Raw genomic sequence first — 14,092 nt, 5'->3', positions numbered from 1 at the left:
TACTTTATGCAACTGGTTTATTATGTAACACCCCCACAACCACAAAGTTAATTAAAATTAGCTAATTTTGAAGGTAATGTTATTTAAAAATACAAAACACCTCAAAAGATCCTCTCAGTATAAAATTGGCATCAACATTAGGTTGTTTAGTAAGTCAGATGGGGTCAGGACAGAAGTCCAAGACTATGTTGTTCAAAGTGGCTAAATCTAAAGTTAACATCCACCTCCAATACAGTATTCTGAAAGAATCCATCATAGTCTTTCCGTCAAACATTTTTATGGGTAGGGTTGCTTAATGTAGTGCATAGCAAGAATGCGATCTTGGCTTCTAATCACTACGGAATGAATCTACATTAATTTTTTTCTATAAACTATTTCACAGTCTCCCTCAAAATACTGCTTCAAGGGCCAAGATGTACCCAAGTATTCAGATCTTTAATGAGCTTCATGTGTACCAAATCCTGCAAGGGCTCAGAGCATTTATGGCACAGTAGAAAGGGGATGCGGGAGGAGGATCTTTGCCAGAAGAATTCATGTAGGATCCCAGTCCTGAATTTGACTACATTATATGAAGCCAGTGTCAGAACTGAACTCCCTACACAAATCATTCCTGATCCTGTGGAAAGGAAATACCAAGAACAACTAAATTTATAGTCGTGGTGGGGCATCTTGCAGAGGTCCAGTGACGGCAATAGCTTCAATCTCCACACGAGCACCCTGTAGGGAAGATAATAATAAATTTTATTTATACCCCGCCCTCCCCGGCCAGAGCCAGGCTCAGGACGGCTAACACCAGTAAAATTACAATAAAAACATAATAGGAAAAAAACCCACCAATTTAAAATACAGGTTAAAATGCAATTTAAAATGCAGCCTCATTTTTAAAGTAGCCCATAGATCAAAACCGTTAGGGGAGGGAAATAAGGGTCAGACTGAGTCCAAACCAAAGGCCAGGCGGAACACCTCTGTCTTGCAGGCCCTGCAGAAAGATGTCAAGTCCCGCAGGGCCCTAGTCTGTTGTTACAGAGTGTTCCACCAAGTCGGGGCCAGTACTGAAAAGGCCCTGGCCCTAGTTGAGACCAATCTAACCACCTTGCTACTTTGCACCTCCAAAGTGTTATCTGTGGACCTTAAGGTCCTCTACGGGGCATACCAGGAGAGGCGGTCTCATGAGTACGTAGGTCCTGGACCGATGTCAAACAACTGCATTATAAAATCAGTGCAGGCGTCTTTTGCACCCCACAGCTTTGTGTCCATTCCAATTTAATCCTCCTTAGACTCCAAGGGTCTATATGCCAATGGTGGCTTCTGTGTAATAGAAAGCACTTCCACTTGCTGGAGGGGGCATGTATAAAATTTGCAGCCCTTCATGCCACGTAAAAGCTGTAAAAATGTGAGAGGTGCTGTTGTCTATGAGAATTCTATGCAAAGCTTAAATGTAAACAAGCACTGCAGCCATTCACAACGACACCTGATAGTGCTATTATAAATGGTCACAAAGCATATCTTGAATACGTTAAGCTTTACATGGAATTGTCACACACAGTCTCTTAAGTTTCATGCTTGTTTGGCTCTAAACAATCCATTTAGGATTACACTTCATGTCTTCTAAACATGTGCTCTAGTCTATGAAAGCTAATGTCGCAATACGTCTATTGGTCTTTAAGGTGCCAAAAGACTCTTAAACTGAAATCCTATATGCCCTTACTTGGGAGTAAACCCACTCAACTCAATGGGGCTTGCTTCTCAGTCATATCCTGCTCCTTTCTGTAAATTCTCAAAATTACTGGTAAGTTAAGTTTTTAAAGTCCTTGTGTCTAAATAATTTTAGCAGTTCTATCTGCCAGAAATCGTATAGAAGCTGTTTTGTAGAAATAGAACAGCACTTACTTTTGGCAGAGCAGCAACTTGGTAAGCGGCTCGGGCTGGAAAGTTGCACTTGAAGACTGAGTAGAATAGAAAAGACATTTCCATGATTATATTGACAACATGAAATACGGAGTTTTGCTTACATTTGCAGCAGCTTGCTGAGTTAGGTAAATAGATTCACCAATGATACAGCAGGCTATCTGTATTCTTGTACTATGCAACCCCAGGAAGTAGAATCAGTATTAAGTTTTTAAGCCTTAAGGCAAGAAAAAGCTTACAGATATGTGGGAAATGCCAAGTGATGCCTTACAAGAAAGAGGAATTTTCAGTAATCAAGGAGCAGAGCACTGAAATCCCATAAAGCTCTTCATTTGACTTAACTAAAGCAAAATAAAAATATTTTGCATAATTTATACAGGTTGTATAATCCAGCTGTCCTTGAGAGGGGCTTTGTTTGTATGTCATGGTATGTCAAGGCCAGGGGTCAAATTCAGCCCTCCAGGCCCATAAACATTTTCACTAGGCCATAATTCCTCACGAGGCCCGCTCTTTGCTGTCCTCTAGTGATAGTGCCTGGCTGGAATCCAACTAAGTCCTACTCAAAGTAGACACATAGAAACTAATGGAACTAAGTTATGTCCATGGGCCTAGCACCGGGTATAACCAATTACAAAAAAAGCAGCTCACAGACTGTTTTAACAAAAGGGCTCACAAGAGCATGAGCATTAAAAACAGAACAATTCTCTTTCCACCTCCCACCCCCCCACATCTGGATTTTCTCATTCCATTCTGTGTCGCTCTTGTCAGCTGAAGCCATCTTGGTGGAGACCACATTGCTTCATGTTTTGTACAGGGCAAAACATTGTTGCTTGTACAGCTGGCGGTACACAAGCATTAGAGCTGTAGCGATATTTACATTGCTTGTAGATTTCATTCACATCATCAAAGTCCTTCATGTCAGCCATCAGCACAGTAGTCTTCACCACTATACATGAGAAAATGGTATTTTAAACTCCATTCCCAATTATCAAGCTTTAAAAAACTATAATAACAATTTTTCAGCATGTGTTATGGTTTGAGCTGGTTGCTCCAGCTCAACCGCATGGCTCGTATCAACCATTCTTGAGTTCCTATATCAATAATTTAGGAACATTCACCACTTTGTACCTAAGCCAAGTTTTACTGCCTGTGCAACTTTTTCTGAAAAGCTCATGCATCTGACCTTTGGAGAGTTTGGAAGTGGGGAAGAAGGAAACTTTGGAAGGGCAGATTTTAAAGGTCTATGTTTCCAGCCTATATTTCTATGCTTTACTTTGTTGCTGCATATTTTGTGATTTTAAAATTCTTCTGGGATTTTTTCACCAAAGAGTACTTGCCCCAAACTTGGATCTTGGAACCCAGGAATTCTCCTTTTACACTTTGTTAAATAGTAACCAGGAGGTAGTTCAGATTGCTGGTACCTGTTAATTCAGAATTTCACATGAAGAATAAAGGTGACATAGTAAGAACTTTCAAAATCCTAAAACGCACCAAAATGGGGGCTCAGTAAGATGTTTGTATCAACCAGAATTTTTTTTTGTAAAGGGACATGGGATGTCATGTAAATATGAGAAGAGGGAATGTTCTTGATTCCAACCCTGCAGATATTCACAGCAGCCCCACCTCTGTCATTGTCTCTCACAAGGTAGAGACACTTCCTTTTCCTGTCTGATTCAAGGTAAGATAATTCAGAAGTAACTCATTTAGCATAGCTTCTACTCACCATTGTCATAGTCACAGCCAGCAGCTTTCAGAATTTCTCCAATATTGTGAAGGGCCTAAACACACAAAATGGGTTTGAGTCATTTATTTGGATTTGCACACCTCACCCCTAGGAGTCACAGCCGGTTACAACATATGCACCATTTTAAAACGCCATGAAACACAGGGTGGGAACCAGCAATTTATAATGACAAAATTCAGCAAAACGTTAAATCACCAAGGCCCTCATCTAGAAAGAGTTGTGCTTACAAGTCAAGTCACAACCAGCCTACGTTCCATTAATTTCAATGAAACGTAAGGAAAACTAGCTTTCTTTGCAGTGGCAACTATGTGCACAAGAACCTTGGGATTTTAGTCAGTTATTTGTTTATACAAATAAATAAATATATACTACCTGTTGCAATCAGCCTCCAGGCAGCACGCGAGTTAAATAGATAGAATAATAAAATAGCAAAACCACCAATATAAATAAAATGCAACTGTTTAAAAAAAATTAATGCAAATCTCATAGAAATGTTTTTGGCAGCTGGTTGTCACACAGGGCCGATGTCAGACCATCTATTTACACTGACTGGCAGTGGTTCTCTGGGATTTCAGACAGGGGTCTCTCCCAGCCCTGCAGAGAGATGCTGGGGGTTGTTCCTAGGATGTTTTACAGATGCTCTACCACTGAGCTATGGCCTTCCCCATTCCCAAAATAGGGGCCCAGAACGTGTGTTCCTACTCAGCACTGTAACCCAAAAGGGTCCTGAAAAGCGTGGGCACTCTCATCCAGTATCCCTCGGTGCAGGGCACCAAAATCTTCAATGGTCCCTGGCAGCTATGTGGTTAAGTGGGACCCAGCCCCCCAGGACCGGACACGTTGAAACAGTACATCTGATCTTCTGTTTTGAGCCTTGCAGACATGCCCTTAAGATTTAATTTATGCTACATGAATAATGACATCAAACTCATTGTCAGAATAATAACGGTGTTTCACCTTTTTGGCTTGTTCCTTTGTTCCTCCAGGTACAAATTGTCCATTTGAGGGATCCAGGCCTAGTTGCCCTGCGATATACATGGTCCTGTCTACCAGCACTGCTTGGCTAAGGTTCAGTAGTAGAGCAAAACAGAGAGAGAGAACAAGAGAAAGAAAGATTTACTTTTTTGCTATCTTAAAGTATTTTATTTTGGTTTCCCAAAGATTTCCCATTCATAACTTAGACATGAGTTTGCAGGGCAGCGGCTGAAGAAGGAGAAGGAGAAGCGGCTGAAGAAGGAGCCAAAAGGGGTTTCTTGTGTGTGTGATTCTTGTGGCTGATTAGCTGCTTTCCCTGGTCAAAGGTCAGAGGGGGCAGGGTTTCTGTTGAGGCAGGTGATTAGCTGTGGGAGGAGCTTATCAGTGTTTGCAGGGCAGCGGCTGAAGAAGGAGCCAAAAGGGGTTTCTTGTGTGTGTGATTCTTGTGGCGCGCAGTTTGAACCATCTTTTAGATTTAGGGGAGCTACTCTCAAGCCCAACGACACATTCTCAAGATGGAGGGGGAGGGAACAGCTGCAGTCGCCTGCGGTTCCTGCGCAATGTTTGCCATCTTGCCAAAGGTTGCAGGCAGCTTTACCTGCAGCAATTGCATGTTGATTGCCCTCCTAAAAGACAAAGTCCAGCAACTGGAGGAACGTGTAGCTACGCTCCAAAGAATTAGAGAGCTGGAGCTCTTCTTGGAAGCAACAGAGCACACCGTCTCCACCAAGGAGGAGACAGGGGACTCCCCTGAGGAGGCGGCTAGTTCACCAACACAGGAGCCCGATATGTGGAGAAACGTGACTCAAAGAAGTAGGAGGCCCAGGGTTCGCTCTGATTGTCTAGAAATACACAATCGCTTTGAGGTCCTCTCCCCTAGCATGGAAGACGAAGAGCAGACTCCATTTGAGGATCTCTCCCTCATTACAGTCGATCACGTATATGAAGATGAGCAGCAAAGTCAGTCCTCAGGGAATGTGCAGGCGACCTTGGAACGGACCGCTCACGGAAGAACCCTGACCAAACCTAAGAGAAGGCGTGTAGTGGTGATAGGGGATTCCTTACTGAGGGGAACAGAAGCAGTGATCTGTGGGCCTGACAAGATGTCTCGGGAAGTGTGCTGTCTCCCCGGGGCTAAGATCCAAGATGTAACTGAACGACTGCAAGGAATCATAAAACCCACTGACAAATACCCCTTCCTCTTGGTTCATGTGGGAACCAATGACACTGCAAGCAATAGCCTCCAGAAGATCAAAAGAGACTACGAGGCTCTGGGCAGGAAATTGAAGCAATTAAATGCACAAATCGTCATCTCATCTGTCCTCCCAGTTGAACGACGGGGCCCAGGGAGAGAGAGGAAAATAGTGGAAGTAAACAGCTGGCTTCGCAAATGGTGTAAACAGGAACGGTTTGGATTCTTAGATCACGGACTGCAGTTTCTTGAGGATGGACTTCTGGCAAGCGATGGGCTGCACCTCACAACGGTTGGGAGGAATGTTTTTGCCAAAAAACTAAGAAACCTCATCAGGAGGGCTTTAAACTGACTAATGTGGGGGAGGGAGACAGTGCTCCTGAAGGTAGGAGTCTATTAATTGATGAAGATGATCATCCAAATGTCATAGACCAAATGGAGCAAACAGCAAGCAGACCTAGTGGTGGGAGGAAAAAATCCTTAAATAAGAGACACGGGGGAATGACTAATGGACTTCAATGTCTGTACACTAATGCACAAAGCATGGGAAATAAACAAGATGAGCTTGAGCTCTTGGTACAGCAAACTAAATATGACATAATAGGCATCACTGAAACCTGGTGGGATAAGTCCCACGATTGGAATGTAAAAATGGAGGGATACAATCTATTTCAGAGAAACAGACCAGACAAGAAAGGAGGAGGAGTGGCGTTATATGTCAGGGATGTGTATACCTGTGAAGAGATCCAAGATTTAGAACCTCAAAGCCAAAGTGAGAGCATTTGGGTCAAAATTAAGGGAGAGAAGAATAATAGTGACCTCATTGTGGGAGTTTACTATAGATCCCCAAGCCAAACGGAGGACATAGATGATGCCTTCCTGGAGCAGATGGCCAAGCATGCAAAAGGAAGGGAGATAGTAGTAATGGGGGACTTCAATTACCCAGATATTTGTTGGATGTCAAACTCAGCCAAGAGCATAAGGTCAAACAGATTCCTCACTGGCCTTGCAGACAACTTCATTGTCCAGAAAGTGGGAGAAGCAACAAGAGGAACAGCCATTTTAGATCTGGTCCTAACCAATGTCGATGACCTGGTTAATGGGGTAGAAGTGGAAGGATCATTAGGCGCAAGTGATCATGCTCTTCTGAAGTTTACTATACAACGGAAAGGAGCAGCCAAGCATACTAGGACTCAATTTCTTGACTTTAAGAAAGCCGACTTCATAAAACTTAGGGAAGTGCTGGGTGAGATCCCATGGACAGTAATACTAAAAGGAAAGGGAGTTCATGATGGCTGGGAGTTTGTTAAGAGGGAGATAGTAAAAGCACAACTTCAGGCAATACCAATGAGACGGAAACATGGAAGGTGCCTAAAGAAGCCAGGGTGGCTATCTAAAGAACTTTTAACTGAGTTAAGATTAAAAAAGGATGTGTACAAAAAATGGAAAAGGGGGGAAACCACCAAAGAGGAATTCAAACAAATAGCCAGCACGTGTAGACACAAAGTCAGAAAAGCTAAAGCACAGAATGAACTCAGGCTTGCTAGAGAGGTTAAAAGCAACAAAAAAGGCTTCTATGGGTATGTTCGTAGCAAAAGGAAGAACAAAGAAACAGTGGGGTCACTCAGAGGAGAAGATGGTGAAATGCAAACAGGGGACACAGAAAGGGCTGAACTCCTCAATGCCTTCTTTGCCTCAGTCTTCTCCGATAAAGAAAACAATGCCCGACCTGAAGAATTTGGAGGAAATGATTCAGCAGAGGAAACACAGCCCAGAATAACTAAGGAGATAGTACAAGAATACTTGGCTAGTTTAGATGTATTCAAGTCTCCAGGGCCAGATGAACTGCATCCAAGAGTATTAAAAGAACTGGCAGATGTGATCTCAGAACCACTGGCAGTCATCTTTGAGAATTCCTGGAGAACAGGCGAAGTCCCGGCAGACTGGAGGAGGGCAAATGTTGTCCCTATTTTCAAAAAGGGGAAAAGAGAGGACCCAAATAATTACCGCCCAGTCAGTCTAACATCAATACCAGGGAAGATTCTGGAGCAGATCATTAAGCAAACAATCTGTGAGCACCTAGAAAGGAATGCTGTGATCACCAATAGTCAGCATGGATTTCTGAAAAATAAGTCATGTCAGACTAACCTGATCTCATTTTTTGACAGAATTACAAGCCTGGTAGATGAAGGGAACGCAGTGGATGTAGTCTACCTTGATTTCAGCAAGGCATTTGACAAGGTGCCCCATGATATTCTTGTAAAGAAGCTGGTAAAATGCGGTCTTGACTATGCTACCACTCAGTGGATTTGTAACTGGCTGACTGACCGGACCCAAAGGGTGCTCATCAATGGTTCCTCTTCATCCTGGAGAAGAGTGACTAGTGGGGTGCCACAGGGTTCTGTCTTGGGCCCAGTCTTATTCAACATCTTTATCAACGACTTGGATGATGGACTCAAGGGCATCCTGATCAAATTTGCAGATGACACCAAACTGGGAGGGGTGGCTAACACCCCAGAGGACAGGATCACACTTCAAAACGACCTTGACAGATTAGAGAACTGGGCCAAAACAAACAAGATGAATTTTAACAGGGAGAAATGTAAAGTATTGCACTTGGGCAAAAAAAATGAGAGGCACAAATACAAGATGGGTGACACCTGGCTTGAGAGCAGTACATGTGAAAAGGATCTAGGAGTCTTGGTTGACCACAAACTTAACATGAGCCAACAGTGTGACGCGGCAGCTAAAAAAGCCAATGCAATTCTGGGCTGCATCAATAGGAGTATAGCATCTAGATCAAGGGAAGTTATAGTGCCACTGTATTCTGCTCTGGTCAGACCTCACCTGGAGTACTGTGTCCAGTTCTGGGCACCACAGTTCAAGAAGGACACTGACAAACTAGAACGTGTACAGAGGAGGGCAACCAAAATGGTCAAAGGCCTGGAAACAATGCCTTATGAGGATCGGCTAAGGGAGCTGGGCATGTTTAGCCTGGAGAAGAGGAGGTTAAGGGGTGATATGATAGCCATGTTCAAATATATAAAAGGATGTCACATAGAGGAGGGAGAAAGGTTGTTTTCTGCTGCTCCAGAGAAGCGGACACGGAGCAATGGATCCAAACTACAAGAAAGAAGATTCCACCTAAACATTAGGAAGAACTTCCTGACAGTAAGAGCTGTTCGACAGTGGAATTTGCTGCCAAGGAGTGTGGTGGAGTCTCCTTCTTTGGAGGTCTTTAAGCAGAGGCTTGACAACCATATGTCAGGAGTGCTCTGATGGTGTTTCCTGCTTGGCAGGGGGTTGGACTCGATGGCCCTTGTGGTCTCTTCCAACTCTATGATTCTATGATTCTATGAGCTTGCTTGCTTGATTTATTTATGATGTTTGCATGCAGCTCCACAGCATAAATTTCTCTGGGTGGATTATAATGAACAAGTAAAAAAACAAAAACCAATACAAAATAAAACAGAGCCATTAAACCCAAAGCAACATGAATTCAAAAAGAAAACAAACCTCAAAGTTATAACATTTTGATTCAATTAAAAACTGTGAAGGACCAGTCTACATGAGTTATTGAAAATGTCTAAATGAACAGAAATGTCTCCAACAAGTCTTGCTTGACTTAATCCTCAACATATAAGCATCAGTACATCTAGGTCTTCGGGGTGATAGAAAGATCTTGCTCTTCATTCTGTCCTGAAGTTAGCTACAGTATTCTAAATTCTCATGTAATACAATATAACTTTGTCCAGCTGCTAAGAAATCCTGATCCAAAGGGAGAAAAAGCAAGGGGGGGGGGATTTTGAGTGGGAGAATGGTTTGAGGAAAGATGGATCTTCCCCCAATGCTCTGCTCAAGATTACAGCGCCCTGTTGACTGCTTCCCATTTAATCTAAAAAATCAGGCTACAGTTACAGACAACTACATATAACGTGTAGTTTTGATCCACATGAAGTACTAGAAACTTGCAGGTTACAACTAAGCAGCCATAAAGCTCTCTTTCCAAATCAACTCAGGGTGCAATCTTAGGCACAGCTTACTCAGAAGTAAGTCCCATTGAATTCAGTGAGACTTACAGTATTGGATGGAAGCCAAAGAAACTAATGGTAAGTAACAAAGATATTTAATTAATAATCATAATGATTCAGCAGGCACTTACACTGCAGACAGTCAGCCGCCAGATTAAAACACAAAGGCTGTTCAGGCCTTTGGACATTAGCATTGTTGCAGTTTACTCAAGGTTGCATTGCATACTGTCTTTATTGGTATTTTACGAGACCAATTGTGTTTTATGAAATGCTGTTGTTATTGGTACAGATATTGTATGCTGGACAAGATATAAACAGATTCATCAAGGTAGGTTTTGCTATAGTATGCTGGGTCACACAGCTTTATGGCAGTTGCATGCCTGTTCAGTTGGTGCCAATAACCACTGCTACCTGGCAAACAACCAAGCAGAAAGCAGCAATCTGCCACAGGTTATAAATGTGATTTCAAGTTTTCTCTTCCCCTTCTAAGGCTTAAAAGTTTCTTATTTGGTGGAACCAGTGCAGTTGCAAATATTCTAATCTAATGCTCTGCTGGTCACTCCAATTCCTACACCAATTCTAAGAACACTCAGGCTGAGAGAACCATATCACCACACTTTTTCAGTCAGAGTGACAGAAATCCATGAACCACCACCACATTATCTGCAAGTTTCAGTATACGATGGACACCCAAGAAATTTTAAAAAGCACTTAACTGCATTGTTTCAGCACAAATTTAATGCTCAAGGACACCGCCCTCAACATTCCCTTAACATGCAACTCAGTGAACATTGGCCTCTCCTAAATACATGGTGCGCTAGCCAACTAATTTGGAACAGCAGATTGCAACACTCAATTATAAATGGGAACACCTTCAAACAAGCTAAAATGATGCAAGCTTAGCCGGGGACCAACCTTTCTGCTGTTCGGGGCAGAACATTAAAAATTAGACTAACAGGTTACAAGTTGGTAAACAAAGCCAAGCGCATGACACAAAAGGATAAAAATCCCTTCCGTTGATGAGCACATGGGGTTGAGCTTTTTTTCCTAAGAACTTTAGAAGTCACCCCCTCCTTGTGCCTTATTTTTCTACTTTCTACCCATTACCGCTGCTCAGCATTGTTCAGCATATGTAGATGAAACCAGCCATTAAATGTAGAGTGCTCCTATTCAGGGTTCTGCAGTGTTTTTCAAGGAGCATTCAATTTCTCTCCACACGCCTCCCAACAAACAGCTTTCCCCCAGTAGGTCAGCATTCCATGCTCACTGACCATATCCAGGCCACAACCAGACCATGACATGCACCCTCCACCCACTAGCAACCTCCTTCTTTGGCGATCACTCGTAGCCGAGTAAGATTGTCTTCCATGAACACGGTTTTAACGGTGAGTCCGTAAGTGACCGTGGAGGCCAGTTCTGGATCCACATGTCCTTCCACAGTGGGGACATAGGTTTCCAGGTGGGAGTTGATCATGATGAAGGTTTGCCAAAAGTGCCGCCTTCTTAGCACGTTTCTCCCTTGCGTCCTGAGTTTGAGCGTCTTCAAAGCCCATGACCCTTTGGTAAAGGCTCCAATTAGATTAAATTGCTCCAATTAGAGCACTCGCAAGCCAGTGTTTCCCAGCTGTCAGAGTTTATACTACATTTTTAAAGATTTTCCTTGAGACAGTCTTTAAACCTCTTTTGTTAACCACCAGAATTACACTTTCCATTTTTAAGATCGGATGCAAACTCATTGCCACTGTGTGTTACGGGAAGGAGGCCTTCATCTGGGTCTGGATTCAGATATGGACCCAAACCTATTATTAATGGCAGACTACAACCTAGGAACATCTTAAAAAGCAGAGACATCACCTTGCCAACAAAGGTCCATATAGTTAAAGCTATGGTTTTCCCAGTAGTGATGTATGGAAGTGAGAGCTGGACCATAAAGAAGGCTGATCGCCAAAGAATTGATGCTTTTGAATTATGGTGTTGGAGGAGATTCTTGAGAGCCCCATGGACTGCAAGAAGATCAAACCTATCCATTCTTAAGGAAATCAGCCCTGAGTGCTCACTGGAAGGACAGATCCTGAAGCTGAGGCTCCAGTACTTTGGCCACCTCATGAGAAGAGAAGACTCCCTGGAAAAGACCCTGATGTTGGGAAAGATGGAGGGCAAAAGGAGAAGGGGACGACAGAGGACGAGATGGTTGGACAGTGTTCTCGAAGCAACCAGCATGAGTTTGACCAAACTGTGGGAGGCAGTGGAAGACAGGAGTGCCTGGCGTGCTCTGGTCCATGGGGTCACGAAAAGTCAGACACGACTAAACAACACCACAACCTAGGAACAGGACCACCTCAGAGTATGTACATTATGAACATGACACATTCTACAACTGATGTCTTGCTTGATGCAAGAGAATAGCTTTACTTGCAGATGCTGAAGTGTGTGAAGAACAGAAACTACAAACTAAGAAACCAAAGCTGACTGCAGCTCTTATTATTGGGGAAGAAAATATCTTTTGCAATATTGAAGTCTCATTAAAGATTATTAACATGCCTTATTCAGGTATATCAGCTTACTCCAGACTTAGCCTTGAAGAGAGACTCCTTGGCCTTTTTCATTTTACACTAATTAAACTTTTAGTCTAGCTAGCTTCTTCGTTAATGATTAAAAACTGCAGTAATGGCAAACCAGCTCTTACTCAATGGACAGATTACTACGACAGCTTAGCGTAGGACAGCATTTTCCATTTGAGGAGTTCAATAAACTTTACATATATTCAGGTTTTGATGACAACCTGCCTCTGGTTGCCTTATGAATAAATTTGAAATGTATTAAAGTTCTTCACATCCTTATTAAAAATTGAAAGGATTAGTAGCTTCAACAGGGAGGTGGTTAAAAAAAAGAAAAGAATGCCAAACTGAGGTGTCACCCTGAGGGAAATTTTCCAGAGGCCAGAAAAAGCTATCATCATGCATTTTTACAGGTTGGTAAAAGGAAGTAATATTTTTAGTTAAAGACGGTGCTCTACCCAGGACTACAACTGAAGTATTGAACTCAGTGAATAATAATAATAATTTATTATTTATACCCCACCCATCTGGGGTATTCACATATGTGAATATAATACTTTCAGCCAATTCCTTTTTTGGCTGAACTGAGGGTTTTTTTAAAGTATTACTCCTTTACACAAGCAATTGATCTGGCTGTAAACATGCAGATATTATGTTGTTAACAACAATAATAATAAGTACATCTCCCCTCACATTTTGGGGCACAGCAAGTTAACAATGCACTTAAGAACACTGGAAATTGCCAAATACCAAGACAGACTATTTGTCTGACTACTCCAAGTGACAGGCTACAGGTCATTCCCATCACCTGATATCTGCAGCAGAGATTGAGCATGGGTCCTTCTGCATACAATGCAAGTGTTCCACCACCAAAGGCCCCTCTGATTCACCATCCAAGCAGGACCCTTCTAGCAACTGGTACCCTGCCCTCGGCCATTAAGGCAGAGCATAGCCATCATGGCCAGTAGGCATTGGCAAGCCTTATCCATTAATCCATCTCATCCAAGTTGGTGGGCATCACTGCGTCTCTGCAGGAAGGAGTTCCATAGTTTTACCACCAGCTGGGTGAAGAAGTGCTTTCTTCCAAACATACAGCAGCCCTTTCCAGATTTGGGGCGATTTGAAGCTCTTTGCCTTACTTCCTGAATTTTTCACACGCTTGCAGAGCCTAGCAATACCCCCCCCCCCAGCAAGTAACCACTGTATTCAGAGACATATGATGCCTCTCTCTGCTCCTGGAATATTTAGCCATCGTGACTAGTGGCCATTCTTGATTCCTCCAGCGATTTCCTTGGAAACCTCCCCCGCTTCCTTTTCTAAAGCCGCTGGCATCTGCCCATCTTGTGGCAGCGAGTCCCGCAGGTGAACTGCAGTCCACGTACAAAGGAGGGACGCTGCCCTTACCTGTAAGGGCCCATAGCAGCTGGAGCCTTCGCGGTGCTGATGATCTTCTTCACTAAGGCGGCCATGGCAGCAACAAGCAGCAGCTCCTCGCTCAACGGACCGCTGGATGAACGAAGCCGGCGGCTCTTTGCGCTTGAACTTTAACCGACTCCCACTCCGCCCCGCCCCCGCCCCCCAAAAAGCCAACGGCGGCCCCGCCTCCCACTCAGCAAGTTAAGGCCCCGCCCCCAGCTCTAAAACCACGCGGGGTTTTTTAAATACGGCACTTTAAGTCCCTCGC

The 14,092-nt window shown here is 43.3% G+C and overlaps 1 protein-coding gene across 1 annotated transcript; it reads right to left on the bottom strand.

Moving 5' to 3' along the window:
* Positions 1–14,050, bottom strand: RIDA (reactive intermediate imine deaminase A). Its single transcript, XM_083451461.1, has 6 exons — positions 13,813–14,050; positions 4,610–4,715; positions 3,632–3,686; positions 2,786–2,854; positions 1,891–1,946; positions 1–717 (listed from the first exon to the last, which is right to left on the bottom strand). The coding sequence occupies exons 1-6, from the start codon at positions 13,875–13,877 to the stop codon at positions 649–651; spliced, it is 420 nt and encodes a 139-aa protein (XP_083307587.1). The 5' UTR covers positions 13,878–14,050; the 3' UTR covers positions 1–648.
* Positions 14,051–14,092: the final 42 nt, after the last annotated feature.

This window comes from Podarcis tiliguerta (genome assembly GCF_965153285.1).
Source record: "Podarcis tiliguerta genome assembly, chromosome: 7".
In the NCBI taxonomy this organism is placed as follows: Eukaryota; Metazoa; Chordata; class Lepidosauria; order Squamata; family Lacertidae; genus Podarcis; species Podarcis tiliguerta.
The sequence above is the reverse complement of the archived record's forward strand: the minus strand, read 5'-3'. Positions and strand labels throughout refer to the sequence as shown.

Bases quoted from the DNA above. Each gene is read 5' to 3' on its own strand.
- RIDA (XM_083451461.1), bottom strand. From the start codon at position 13,877: ATGGCCGCCTTAGTGAAGAAGATCATCAGCACCGCGAAGGCTCCAGCT. The intron at 3,687-4,609 runs GTGAAACACCGT...TTGTGTGTTTAG, and splicing joins CAAAGGAACAAGCCAAAAAG to GCCCTTCACAATATTGGAGA. The intron at 1,947-2,785 runs GTAAATATCGCT...TATTCTACTCAG, and splicing joins GAATGAAATCTACAAGCAAT to TCTTCAAGTGCAACTTTCCA.